Source organism: Lissotriton helveticus, chromosome 3_1 (assembly GCF_964261635.1).
Source record: "Lissotriton helveticus chromosome 3_1, aLisHel1.1, whole genome shotgun sequence".
NCBI lineage: Eukaryota > Metazoa > Chordata > Amphibia > Caudata > Salamandridae > Lissotriton > Lissotriton helveticus.
In genome coordinates, this window is record NC_136061.1 from 256955458 (window position 1) to 256970593 (window position 15136).

Below are 15136 nucleotides of genomic sequence, written 5' to 3' on the forward strand. Positions count from 1 at the left end.
CCTTTCAAGTAGAGGCATCTTATCACGAAAGAAACTGGCTTAAAAAAAAAGTCACACTGGAATGGAATCCTGGTGACTAATCCAGTCAGCACTGAATAAAATGGTACTCCCCGCCATGGCCCACCGTACAAGAATTCATGCTCGAGGAGTCGAGAAAGGGAGTCCTACTCCCAATCCGAAAGCGCTGCACTTGACTCTGGAAATCTTACACTCAATACAACTTACCCGAACCCTATGGTGCACTGTACACCACTACCACTATCCCTGGTATGTTTATAGATTACTCACCAATATCTTCTTTTCAGCAGAAAAAAAGATAGTGCCTTCCCAAACATCGATCAAGTAAAGAAAAACATTTGAATGAGGGTCTGGGCTTCTTAGCACAAACCATACCGTTTGGCATCTAGAAACGCTCTGTATCTCAACTCTTTTCCAGAAGCATAAGGGTGCACGTGCCGACCACACTAGTAAGTGAACCTGAAATGCCCCCAAGCCTGAGCTAAGTGGCAAAGGAAATAGTGGAACCAGAGGTAGGCCATAATGCCCTTTCAAAGAGAGGGGAATGTCTGGCCTGCAACCACCTTGCACATGACAGCTACTTGTTCCCATCCTACATGATTAAGTAGCTTAAACTACTAAAGCAGCTGCTTTATGCCTTCCAAGGTAGGTTGTTGGGCCCTGAAACATTGGGAGCCAATGATCAAACTTTGAAATGCTGGATTATGTCAGTGAAAGAACCCTGGCCAAGGGTGGGGCTCACAAGGTGGGGGTAAGGTTTCTCACGGACACTTTGCATCATTAAATATGTTAGCTTTTGCAATACTAAGCTACTTAATGCTTTGTATGTCAACCCAGAAACTAAGACTGCCACAATGGAGTGAATAATCCAATCTGTCATGTGGAACACAATGCCCATGTGCTGTCCTTTGACTGTGGGTAATCTCCACAGCACCCTGGATGTTCTGATCAAAACAAAGTGGTATTATTTTCCAGTGGGTAGTATTAAATTGTGTAGCATGCCTCAAATTGTCAATCTCACACATTATGCATGCACATTTTACATTGGTGGTGCCAGGTGAGATTTATTCCATGACTGAACGCACAATGTAACCATAACTCTGCAAAGTCGTCTATACATTTGCTGTACACTCATCAAATGAGTCATCAGTTTAGTTGTGCACATCATTTTCACTCCATTAAGCGCCATTGGCAGAGGCAGTCTCAAAGGGAACCATGACGCCGTTTCAGAGTAAGGGACAAAGGTGTGCCATTTTTTATAGCCATTGAACAGATACATTTATTCAAAGTTTTGTATAGCGCGAACATGATCCTTAATGGTCAGGCAGTTGAAGGTTTGGTCGACCCTGTGTACACGCATGTATATTAGACTATCTGCAAACAGCTCCTTTCAAGCACTCGTGCCAGCATCCACCTTGCGGGAGCAAGCAGCGGCACGTGGGCCATATGTTTTCAATTAGCATGCTGCTCCTGCAAGGTGGATGCCAGCACAAACAAGAGTGCCTGAAAGTGCAGATCAATTTCTAAGGGTCATCTCCTAGAACAGCGCATGCGCGCTGCCTAGACTACAACTAAAAAGGTGAAGCCCCATCACTAGCAGCATAACCGATACTGGGAAGAAAAAAAATCTTAATCCAGCCCGTAGCACGGATTAGCAAAACTGTTAATTTTTTTAGTACCCACATAGCATGTCAGACAAGGGATCTAATAAATAGCGTTTAGAAAACACATCTGAACCACAGCCTCCCACCTAGCAGCCTCCACTGGTACCTCCCCCTCCCAGCATTCTCGAAAACCACTGTATCCGCTACAGGCAGCAGCCAGATGCAGTACCCATAGTTAACTCCTCAAAGACACAGCCAAGACTGCAGCATCCTGCAAGCCCCTATGAGAAAGGGTCAAACTAGCACAGCCCCACGCACAGATAAAGAAGTCACGCCTCCTTATCCTGAAAGTTAAAACTAGAGTATATGAAGGGCTGCACACTCCCGAGACAATGAAATGGGTCAAAACTCCGTCTCAGCTAGCCTCAATCGCCCCCAGGCCACGACGCAGGCAGGAGCCAATACAACTTAAGCTAGCCGGTTTAGCCAACTTCAAGAGGGGGGCGGGGGGGGCGGTGTTTTGGGAGGGATATGGCAGGAGCTAGAATGATATTACATCTGTACAACAGCCTGCGGCAGCTGAGCTACTCAAAGTAGTTATTTTAGCAACTGGCACGCAGGCCCTCTATGTACTGCCTTCAAGTATGAACTGCAACAGCTTAACTGCGTATGTCTTTTGGTGTTTTTGCTCTCCCGTTTTGTTTTGCGTTTCCACAGCCATAAAAAGCCATCTATGATATTAATTGGTTCCATTAAGCTTACTTTCAAATTGTAATGAAGAATGTGATTAATAACATGTTTCCTTGATCGGCAGTGGTAATCTAGCTTAGAAAAGAAACACAAGTTACCCACCCATTTGCTGGTGACTGCTGAAAAGGCTCGGAACCACCATGGAAGCAGTTTTTAATGTTCTTAAACTGTTACGTTAAAAATACAACCTCACAGCACACAAAAAAATCGTAAAGGCTGCTAAAGTGTTAACCTTACACCGGTTTGGGAGGTCAGTGGGTACAGACTGCAGATGCATTAAAGTTCACTTGGCAGGTAAAACAGCACCCCTCACCCCAAAAAAAATTCAGATAAGACCCCAACTCTACAACCAATGGGTGACTAGTACTGTTAGCAATAGGGTTGGTCAGAAAGAAAGTAGTGAACTGACCGTTAATACTGAAAAAAACACTGTGTGCCAACTTCCCAAAAATGTACGTCAGTATTCCATTATTTAATTTTTGCGCACAGTAGTAGTTTGGCTCGAGGCTATCTGCTACAGCTCAATCCTGTAAACAATATAAAATTCAATAAATATATGCAACTCACCATAGCAGTTTTGCACTTGAACGGGAGACAATTTTGATGGACAAGGCGCAACCCCCCAAAAATTAAATACTATTTTTTTTCTAAAAATGTTTTATTAGTCAAAGAAGATTGGCAACAGCCAGTTGAATACCTGCTCAATTTCAATAGGGCATTAATGTTAGAGATGACTTACTGATTCATTCTTTACAAACCCCCCTCCAACCCCATCATGTTTACCATCTATTGTGCTGAATCCTTCCAAGGAGATTGCTCCAGCGTACCTCTCGAGGTCCTCGCTTTGCTCCTTTAACAAAAACATGATATCAAACGCCTCCATGCATCCTAAGGCCTCCAAGCGTCAAAAACAGGAAAAATTCTTTGGAATGGCCAATTTGGTTGTGTAAAAAAATATCCACATGAATGCGGTTTGGTTGGGACAGGAATCCACTCCTATGATCCATGTAATTTGATCCCGCTCCATGAATCCTTGCAATTCATCCTCCCTATCCTATGAACTCCTATGATTTGAATCCAATGATCCAGCTCCAAGGATTCTGATCCAGTGAGCCCTCTCCAATCCAAACCTTTATAACCAGCAAAACCAAAAAAGAGGAGGCAGAAAGTTAGATACTGTTATTAGAAAACAGTTTCTGGGGAGTGGTCAGTTATGTGTGCCATCGATTAAAAATAGAAGTGCACCAATAACTACCATTTCCCCAAAACAAAACTAAATGGTGAAGCAAAGTTACTTTAAAAATATAACAGTTTATTAGAGGGGTACATATCTACACATGCTAATACCAACTTTCATTGCTACACTTCTGGTAGTGTGGTTGGAAATAGGTCAAGATGAAAATTAAAGGTTACATTTAAGCCATAACTAAACTTAACCCATATGCTCAGCAAAACAATCTTCTAGGCCTGTTTTTGTACTGATGGGTCATCTCAGGACTGGCTTTGGGAGGGATTACTGTAATTAATAGCCTAACAATCCCCTCTTCTAGGTCATACCCAGGTTGTACACTTAAGAAGCAAGTTTGCATCAATCACACAGAGGACATGCAAGGTTTAGCAGTATTGATATTATACATATTTGATTACTACAACTATAGCGTGTAGAAAAGCAATCTTGTTAACCTGCGTATTAAAATGCTTTGTGTGATAGCTGTTTCCCAAGCACCCAAAACTAAACCAGGGTAAGTTTTTTTAAACATGTAAATACAGCTCTACTTCAAATATTTATATGGCCAGCATTCTAATCACAAACTTTCATTCACGTATAACATCAATACTGCCAAAATTGTTTGTGACGGTAGCACTGGAGTCATACCATTGCCTCCATTATTGATTGATCCTCCTCATGTTTCCTTTTGACAATCCTAAAATGATTGAAATGTGCTCCAAAATCCTTTAATCCAAAGCATTCTTAATCCATCTCTTCAGTTATGTCTACAGGAAGACACATGAAAAGGCAAGGTAAAATATAAGATTCCCCAAGAGACAAATTAGCCATATAAATACCCACATTTCTATTTCGTACAAACCACAACCAGCAGACATTTACACAAACACAAGCCAGAAAAGCATTGCGGGTAATGAAATTTGAGCAATTCTATCGCACATAGGTTAAAATGCAATTTACCAAAGACAAGAGGGGAATGTTTTGGTTAAGGAGCAAATACTCAGATTACACGATACCCAACACATTTGAAACTGTGAATAAAACGGTCTGAATTAAAAAAAAAGAAAGACTGGAAAGAACTGTATAACGAGTCTACAAAAAAAAGCATTACTATGGACTTTATGAGCGAGAACGTGATCTGCTATGACGGGGAGAGTAGCGTGGAGATCCTCTGCTTCTTCTAGGAGAATAACTGCGGCTTCTGCTGTTGCTTCGACTACGGCTTCTGCTACGACTACGGCTTCGGGATCGCGATCTTCCATAGCTTGGACTTCTTGGGCCATCAACTTTAACACGGATGTAGGCAGTTTCCCCCTATTAAATAGATAGAACTTGCCGTTGAAAGATCCAACCTCCTTTGCCATTATTCAGGCATGCCGACATGAAATATTTCAACAATCTGGGTTTACTATACTGGTTTGGTTAGCCCACAAATGACTTTACCTTAAATGTCCAATCTCTTAAAAAATATCCTTTGTTACAAAACAGAACTTCAACACCTACCTCGTGAGATCTAAATTTAGTGTTATCCAGCTTTCGAACTGCGTAGGTCATATCTTCCTTCCGTACAAACTCCACGACACCGGTTCCATCTCGGAATACATCAGCGTAACATACATCACCTGCTTCGCGCATGTGATCCTTCAAATCCTGCCAACTTCCACTAGGAGGCAGTCCTGAACCAAAAAGTACATAGCGGCACCAATTAATAAGCAGTATGCTTAGGACGACGTAACAGCAAAATCAAAAAGTGGTAAAAACAGATAACTAAGCAAGTAAAAAGGCAAAAATAAATCACAATTGTTTTTCACATATTCAATGATTTAAAAGTTGTGCGCTTACAGAGAACCCAAACTGTACTTCACTAACTTCTAGCTTCAAAAAGTAGACCCGATACCCCCATAAATCTCAATCATGCTCACCCCCCCTTGCAAATTCCCTCTCCCCCCAGCACGCACCCAAATCCCTTCAGTCCAAAACTTCCCCCAAAGATCACTTTCTATTGTTGACCACCACAAGAGATGCAGAGCCACCGTTTAGACGAGGCCAGGCTAGCCCAATAAATACGGGCGGCAAGTTAATTTAGTAGATACAGCATTTCAAATCACACTTGGATGGTATGATCACTGCCGGCCTGATGACACGAAAATGCAGTAGGCAAATCCAGACTACCAAAGTACTTATATCAAATGGCTTTGATGAAGCGTCACACGGATCCTAATACGGAAGATTGGTGCTGAGCCCTGTTTCGAGATGTGACGCCCGACATGGTGGACAGTGGAGGAGTGTGGCTCAATGGTTAGAGCGGCAGACCCTGATGCAGAGTTCTAGTCCGGGACTAGGGTTCAATGCCCGCCTCGGTGGGTCTTGGGTTCAATTTCCTCGGACCTGACAATTCTCGCCTCGGTGCCTATTCTAATCATGGGCCCCACGCTGCAACTCTGGGCAATAGCTTGCTTAACCTCCACACCGGCCCCAACAGCGCTAGGATGCCTGGCTTCACCCTGGGGGTGTCCAGGAGTGGACACTTCACAAGGAAAGCTAGGAAGGGTTCCACAGCGGTATGAGTAATAGCGCCAGGAAACCGCTTGGTGACAGTGCGCTCTACAAATACCTTGACATTTACATTTATGGTAGTACCGTCCATAAAGTACCCGTCCTCCGCTAGCAGAGATTAATGCACTTGGATACCGTCCTGATGAGATACAGGCGCAGTGACCGATTAAGAGGCTAATGGAGACCCTCCCACACTCACCAGCAAGAGCGCGGATTGCAGAGAAATGATACACTGAGCCACACTCCATGCCTGACGATGGCCGCCCTAATTCACAATTAATGCAATGTGCTACTGACTTGGCCTCTTCATACAAGATAGATACCATTACGTACATGCCTCAACTACGCAGCAAAGTAGCCGCATACCGGACGGGGAGTACACTGCCCCAGCGAAGCTGCATATATGCCACCAAAAAAGGCATTTTGGTGTCATTGTAAGCGGTTTCTAAGATGGTGCCTAAGCATTGGGTGCAGCAAAACAGGCCTCTACGTGAATCGGTCTAAGCTCCCACCACCTATCTCAAACTCTACGTGAATCGGTCTAAGCTCCCACCACCTATCTCAAACTCCAACCCAGCAGTCAGAAACACCGGATGCTTTCGATGGAACCATGATGACGCCCCCTGGAAGGACCCCAGAACTTTATAGCTACTGCTGAGCCCGAGCAACCTTGGCCGATGCCCCGTGGAGCTGTCCCATACAGCTATAGAGGAGTTTGGCCCCTGGGCGGTCACCTACCCATCCGGTCATCTGTCATTGTTTTCAGTCTCCCCGTTTGTGTCTCATACCTCCCTCTGAGATTCTTTGATTCAAACTGATGTAACCCGTAACTCGCTGATTCAACTGATGTAGATGACAGAACTGTTTGTACTCTCCGCGGAGACTGACAAACCTTGGCCGATGCCCGGTGGAACTGTCCTATGCAGCTATAGTCACCTTGGCTGTCACCTACCCAGCCGGTATTCTTACATTGTTTTTCCTAGTCTCCTCATGTGTCTTTCCCTCCCGTTCGATGGGACTATGACCCTGGGCGTACACTAAAACAGTTTTTACCTACTGCGGAGCCCGAGCCACCTTGGCCGATGCCCGGTGGAGCTGTCCTATACAGCTATAGGAGTCTTGCCCCTTGGCCGTCACCTACCAAGCCGGTCTCCTAACAATGTTTTTCCTCGTCTCACCGTTAGTGTCTCCTTCCCTCCCCCGGTGATTCTTTGATTCAAATTGATGTAACTATGTAACCTGTAACTCGCTGATTCAACTGATATAACTATGTATCCTGTAACTCTTTGATCCTCGTGTAAAGCGCTCTGATACCTCCGGGTCTAGCCAGCGCTATATAAAACTTTGCAAATTAAAAAATAAAATAAATGCCTCCAGGTTTAGTGGTACCTGCAAACACAACAATGATGGACAGAATGTGGATCAATGTCACACATTCACCCCAGTCCAAAGATCTGGGCCCAAATCCATCGTTTTTCCACTCCACATGGACGATAACGATTCCTCCTCCTGTGTGGCTGGTACGGTCCTTGCGTGTGATCTTATAATCTTCAGGGATGGCAATGGTGATGTCTGGGGCGGAGGAAGCGTTCATCCATGTTTCTGTTAGGAAGGCGATGTCTCACACCACCCTGGGTTAGACAATGGCGATATGCAAATCAGCGCTGACCCTGTGCCCCATGAGTCCCAGGCACTCCACACCACTGTAATCAAGCTAGCCGGGCTGATGAGGTGTTACCTCGAAACCGGGCCGGTCCTCTGATGCTTGTTTCCGTTCTGGGAAGGACATGGCTTTTGTAGTTCGGACTGGACTGTTCCCATGGGGCACAGGGTCAGCGCTGATTTGCATATCGCCATTGTCTAACCCAGGGTGGTGTGGAGTGGAAAAACGATGGATTTGGGCCCAGATCTTTGGACTGGGTTGAATGTGTGACATTGATCCACATTCTGTCCATCACTGTTGTGTTTGCAATTCCAGGTTTAGTGGTGGCAGATGCAGTGTGGTCTAGCCTCTTAAGCAGCCTGATGGGAATCTGGTCACTACAATAATCACAGCCCGATCGCATCATGGGACAGCATGTGTTTACATTCGTGCAAGGGAGGTAGTCTATGTGACTGTAATAACTAGAGGGATTCACCAGAAACACTTGCAAAGTGCAGAGACATTTTATGCTGCAGATTTATGAAGATTCAATGGTCTGAACCTGGAGGAACCAGTCACTAGGGTCTTCGGGGAGCTAGGAGTTGTCCCTGTGTAGAATCAGATTTGTGTTTGCCTGAATGGTTGCGTAGAATGCTCCCTCATCATAGACACTGACTTAGAGGAAAAAAAGTGCCTTACATTTACAATGGGGCACCCAAAAGCCATTAAGAGGAAGCTAAAACAAAGAACCAAGCATTGTCAGTCAATAGGTCCAGCATGAGTCTTTGGACTATGCTTACTTTGTTAGAGGGCTACCGGGTACATGCTTTTGTGTCAAGAAATACATGCACATTCATTACAATCCCTGGAAATAAATAATTACAATGTGTCAAATACAAGAGTGAGATTAGCCAAAAGTTAAAGTGGGCAGTAACTGCAATGTGAATGGGGCAACCGTCTAACAAAGGATCACTAAAACCAAAATCTTTGCAAACGCGAGACCTAGAAGGAAAGAGAATTCAGGAAAATGGGGAGATATTAAGTGAGAGGGAAGTAGGTATTATGAAAGATAGGGGAGGGATCCAGCTTTCCTGCCCTGGAATCTCAGATTCCCCTCAGAGTCCACAGTGTTTAGGGATTCACACACAGCGGTATAGGCCTTAATCGGCCTCCCTTGAATGTGCCCCTTGCCAAAGCACTCCTCTCCCCTGGTTGGGGAGGGAGCCAGCATTCCTGCCCTGGAGTCTCAGATTCCCCTCTGAGCGAGTCCACAGTGTTAAGGGATTCCCACATAGCGGAGGTTGTTAGAAACGGTTCCCTTTATTGCTGGGAATCCAGCACCTCACTCCTTGATAGGTGCTCTCTGAAACATTTTGATGTTCTCCTCTAGGCTGTTACCTTAACCCTCTGATGTACTTCGGCGCCCAAGCTAACTTTTGGCCGATGACCAGTGGAGTTGCCCTTTGCAGCTACTGAGGAGTTTGCCTCTGGTTTCCCCTTTGGTCATAACCTACACATCCGTTGATCAGATACTATCTTTTCTCGTTGCTCTTTTGTGTCTCCTATCTCTTTCCTTTTTCACTCTTTTCCCTCATTCTACTCTCTTCCCCGAATCTCCCTCCAGTGTCTGCTTCGTTTCCCCTTACCTGAGCCATGCCGTTGTAACTTTTGCTTCTCCAGTTATTATTTAACTGAAAAGTTGTAACTATGTAGCTATGTTTTGAAATCTATGGTACCTCCTCTTGTAAAGGGAACTGATACCTCCCGGTCTAGCCAGCGCTATATAAAACTTTTCAAAAAAAAAAAAAAAAATTGCCAAGAGACGAAAAGGTGGGTGAGTGGTCAAGGGAGACTAGGGCAGAAAAGATCAGGACCAAAATAAAGGAGATAATGAAGGAAAACTGAGAGGGAGGTTTAAAGGAACACCTTGTGCGGGGAGGGGGGTGAGTTGGAAAATGGGGAGGAAGAGGCGTCAGAGGGGAGTAGGATAAGAGAAAATGGCACACGGGAAAGTGAAGGTTAGAGGTCTAAGGAAGGACGGGTAATCCTGTGCTCCAAATAGCTTCTACAATTCAGCAACCACGGGACTCCACAAGCAGTTGCATTTTGGCAGGTGAAGTCTAAAGACTGATAAGGTGAAAACCCAAGTTCAGCTAATAGGCAGGCTGTGAAGTGGGATCCACAATCTAACGTACATCTCTATTTTGTATTGCAAACCGATAATGGGTCATAATCCGGTCCGAAGCATAAGTCGAGCCGCACCTCACATAGTCGAATCCTGTACATGTAGCAAAAGAAAACCATTGGGGCAGGGAGTATGGTGGCAAGACAGAGGTTTCTCAACATGTCCACTCAAGAAATAAGTACGAATCAGTGTTGTAATGTGCGTCAATGCACCACATTACCTAATGATAGTCTGGTGCCTTTTCATTTTACTTCATACTATTGTTAACGTATCCCTAAGCAGGACAAACACCCACAGAAAAACAAAAATACCCACCTGAAACAATCACTCTGTATTCGGAACGTCTAGATGGGGGCCCATATCTACCCCTAGGGGCGCCACCACCACCACCACCGCCGCCTCCGCCACCACCACCTCCACCACCACCGCCTCGTCCTCCGGTTCCTCTACCACTACGGGGAAACTCTACCCGCAATCGGTAGCCGTCATAGTCGTAGCCATCGCGCCCATATACAGCGTCTTCTGCATCCCTGAAGAAAAAACATATAGTTATCACAAAACCAATAACTACACAAATTAAGGTGGGTGAATGACATTTAGCGAAAGGACTACGCAGCCATTTGTTGAAAGGAAACACGGATGCATCTGCCAAGGCGCAGGGACGGACTTTCGCAAAAAGCGTACATGATTTATAAACAGGATGGAGGAAATATCTGTACATTTATGAATGCAATATACAAACCTGAAGCATTTATGTTTGTGGCCAAATGGTGTCACATACGCTTGATACACAAAGCAATTCGACTTTGAAGACAAGTATCGAGCACTCCATTATCAAGAGCGTGCACATGCAGCTTCCTATACAACGTTACAACGTGCAGAGCACGTAAGGAGAAAGGGCAACGGGCCTGCGATAGTCTCCACCGTGTAGAGTCCCTCCGCCCACAAGAAATAGGCGGGTGCATGCAAGGGAGAGTACGAAACAGGAAGACATCCCATTAAAAAATGTGCTTAAGATTGATGTGAAACACATGCTGTACCAGTAGTACGAAAATATATTGTGTAGTTAATTAAAACCATAATACAAAACGTTTAAAAGGCATGTTATACAAAGAGCAGAAGAGTACGTCCCTGCGTTACCGTCTAACGTGACAGACATGCTATGCTGTGTGTGTGTTTAACAGAATGAAAACCTCTGGATTAAACTTTAATTGGAATTTGCGGTTACGTTTGCAATAAACAAGGCAAGAGAATAGCATAATACTCATACAAAAGAGCCAATAAGAATCTCAATACACGTCCGATGCAGCACGCCACACCTCCCCGCTTCGCGCCCGCCATGGCCAGTACCGCCAACGCAATCTAATGAGGTTTACATTGTTGCGAATACGTGCAAATACACATTTTCGATTGTAGATCAAAAGTCCAGCGACGTTTTTGTTCGTTTAGATGGACTCGCTAGTTTTTTTGCCGCGTCCCAATTTCATGCCTGCAACGTTAAGTACACAACGGCACACCAGCCTACCAGTAGGAGGATCCATCTATCGGATCATATATGCAGTAATGATTTCAATGCAACGATAAACTGGAAGACATACAATTACTTATACCCAAATGGTAACTGATGTGGACAATATATGCCCCGGTTCCTAAAGGCTCCAAAAGATTAAAGGTACTCCATTTAGGTCACGTTTTATTCCTCTTTAACGGCCACTACTGTTTTGCTTTTGAATCCAAATAAACAAGGCGTGGTACTTACCGCGGGTCTTCGAACTCGACGAAAGCGAAAGGGGGCCCACCGCGCCGATTCTTGAGGTCGATGTCACGAATAGCGCCATATTTGTAGAATACGTCCTCTATGTCCTTGGTGCGAATGTCGGGAGGCAAGTTCCCAACATATATGCGGCAGTCATTGTTCCCGGCGGGGCCGCGGATAACGCCTCCTGCCATGTCGTCCAGGGTGGCGGCCGGATGGGGGCCTAAGCCGCAGGCGAAGAAGTAGGAAAAAAGGTTAAAAATACAAAGGTGAGTCACACAAAAGAGAGCAGCAGCAACAAGCACGACACGCGGTTAAAAAGGCCGCGCACGCTGTAGGCTCACTCCTTAAATCTCTTCTCAAAATGGCGACTGCCCGCCTCTAGGACCATTCACAGCTTACATTTAAATGCAAGGTATTCTTCCGCCGCATGAAAGTAGTACCTTACGGCAATTCGATATGTGTCGGTGCCCCAAACAATAACTGAAGTAACTATGACATTTCTAATGGAAACTATTTTTATGAAATTAGAATTTTCTTATCCTTATAGGTTACGAGAGTAGTCATTTATTACCGTTTTAACTGTGTGTGCATATGAAGTGTGACGTATTTCCGGTCGGAGTAGTCCATAGGTTCGACGCGTTATTTCGGGAAAAAAAAACGGACGAGGGGAACACCCTCCACCCCCACAATGCCTTGCTGCCTTTTCGGCGTCAATTTCGCAATTGATTTGCTTCGGTCTCTCTTTTGTTGAAAAAAGCAGCGTTTTCTTCCCTGTCCTTTGTGTTGGGGTTGTTGGGATCTGCAGCGTCCTTAAAACAAACTCGCAGACACGCCAGCTTATTGCAAACGAAAAGCAATGCGAAAGTAATGGGAGCCTTTTTAGGTAAACCCATACAAAACAGTTTGCTGAAAAGCAGTGCTACACGTCAGCTATAATGTCGGGCCGGTGAAAAACATAAACAATGTGCAGGTATTTTTTTTTCTCTTTTGTTGTTGTTGCAGTTTTACCAGGAACTCGACCCGAAGGTATTGGAGCGCAGCAGTTAAGTTACACAAGGACAGTGCGCTAAAAACCTGGCAAAATCCAACGGTTCGTTTTTTAGGTCTCGCCTGTCGATGCGCATGCGCATCGAGCTTGCGAGCCTATTGCGGCTTAAACAACCTTTAACTAAGAAGCAAGGAATCGTGGCGATTCCTTGCAGTGCCCGTGACTTTTAAGCTCAATGCGCATGTGCATTGAGCTTAAAAGCGCGTGCACATCAGTTCCCTCAGCCGCAATCGCCGTCTGTTCCCTCAGCCACATTCCTCCCGACACCTTTTGAAGTGAAGCTTAGCTTCACTTCAAAGGCCCCGGCTTCTTCACACCCACATGCCGCTCTCCCCGCTCCGCCCCCTCCCCTGCCCGCCGTGTGCATTTCTCCTCCACCCCCTCCCCACAGCAATGCCCTCCGTCTTGTTTGTTAATTTCCTCCAACTGCCCATCTCCTTTCAATACGTTTCCATTTAATCGCCTACCTCTCGATGTCCCTCATCCTCATCTCAACTCATCTATCACTCCAGCTATCTCCTCTTACACGTTATACGAATATCTCTCTCTTCACCTCCGTCCCACGATCTCTCATCTCTCTTCCTTTCACCCTCTAATCACGATCGTCTATTCTGTTGCTCTCCCCTCGCTAGCCCTCTCCCCCACCTATTAATCTTTTCTGTTTTCTACGCATTTTCACCCTCTTACGTCTTCCTTTTTTCCCTCGTGCTTCCTTCATCTTTCCTTCTCTAACCATTTTCCTCGTCCGCCTCCCGCCATCTCTATACACCTCTCCCCTTCTGTGACCGTCACTCTCCTTCCCTGCATCTCCGTCGCTCTAAGCACCCCTATATCTCAGCCCTCTTACCCCCGTCGCACCTATTTAATCTCTAACTTCTGTCATGTCTCCCCAGTACCCATCTACTCCTGTTGGGTCACCTCGTGCTCTTCTCCTCTGTCCCACATGTCCTTTCATTTTCCCTCTCGCAATCCCATTTTACAGCTGCTCTTCTGATGTGTTCTCTCCATTGCTGCATGTTTCCTCTTTCTACTTTTTCCTATTGTCTGTTTCCCTACCCTCGCTCTCCCCAGCCCCCGCCTCCATTTGTCTCCGCTCACTCTCTATCCATTTCTCTGCACGTTTCCATCTCCCGGTTAAATAATATTTTATTGGCAAGACAAATCAGCTAGACATTCACGGAAGAGAACAGGACGAGCTGCCAGCCCTCCAGCCCTCGACCCTGTTCAATATGCCCTGTTCAGTGACGAGGGAAGGCACATGCTGAGGTGCCATTTCTGACAGGGTGGAAATAAGCGGTTCTGCAGGCCTGTACGCGTTTCCCTCAGGGGAAAGAGTCCGAGTTTTTGTGCCGCGCTATGTTGCCGTTTGTGGGAGTCGTTCGCTTGCTGTGGAGCACGATGCCATGGTGTAAATCTACATGATGTCACCCCGTCCTTCCGAATCCCCCCCCCTCACCAGTTTCTCACAACTCAGGGATAGTCGTAGAAATTGAGTTCAAGGGGTACCCCAGCCTGTCCCAGCCTCCCCCTGCAGGAGCCTGCGCTACGCCCCAGGCTCCATACGATTTTTTTGCTACTCGCAATCACTCACCCTCACCCTCACTCACCCTCACTCACCCTCACCCACACTCACCCTCACTCACCCTCAACGCCTCACCCTCACTCACTCTCAACCCCTCACCCTCACTCACCCTCAACACCTCACCCTCACCCTCACTCACCCTCAACCGTTCACCCTCAACCCCTCACTCACCCTCACTCTCACTCACCCTCACTTACCCTCAACCCCTCTGCCTCACCCTCACTCACCCTCACTTACCCTCAACCCCTCAGCCTCACCCTCACTCACCCTCACCCTCACTCACCCTCAACCCCTCACCCTCACTCACCCTCACCCTCACTCACCCTCAACCCCTCACACTCACTCACCCTCACTCACCCTCAACTCCTCACCCTCACTCACCCTCAAAACCTCACCCTCACCCTCACTCACCCTCACTCACCCTCACTCACCCCCACCCTCACTCACACTCACTCACCCTCACTCACCCTCACTCACCCTCACCCACACTCACCCTCACTCACCCTCAACACCTCACCCTCACTCACCCTCAACCCCTCACCCTCAATCAGCCTCAACCCCTTACCCTCAATCACCCTCACTCAGCCTCAACCCCTCACCCTCACTCACCCTCAACCCCTCATCCTCACTCACCCTCAACCCCTCACCCTCACTCACCCTCAACCTCACTCACCCTCACTCACCCTCACTCAGCCTCACCCTCACTCAGCCTCACCCTCACTCAGCCTCACCCTCACTCACCCTCACTCACCCTCACCCACACT

General features: G+C 46.3%; 1 protein-coding gene across 4 annotated transcripts; it reads right to left on the reverse strand.

The window, feature by feature from the left end:
• Nucleotides 1-3011: 3011 nt before the first annotated feature.
• SRSF1 (serine and arginine rich splicing factor 1) lies at nt 3012-12129 on the reverse strand. 4 transcript variants are annotated; one of them, XR_013608604.1, is made up of 6 exons: nt 11743-12129; nt 10299-10513; nt 5104-5276; nt 4712-4914; nt 4249-4367; nt 3012-3502 (listed from the first exon to the last, which is right to left on the reverse strand). XR_013608604.1 is itself a non-coding variant. In XM_078679765.1 (5 exons), the coding sequence occupies exons 1-4, from the start codon at nt 11931-11933 to the stop codon at nt 4720-4722; spliced, it is 774 nt and encodes a 257-aa protein (XP_078535891.1). In that variant the 5' UTR covers nt 11934-12129; the 3' UTR covers nt 3664-4367; nt 4712-4719. The 4 variants fall into 4 exon arrangements, 2 of the variants coding, with proteins under 2 accessions (XP_078535891.1, XP_078535890.1); XR_013608603.1 differs by having other exon boundaries at nt 4249-4914; XM_078679765.1 differs by lacking the exon at nt 3012-3502 and having other exon boundaries at nt 3664-4367.
• Nucleotides 12130-15136: the final 3007 nt, after the last annotated feature.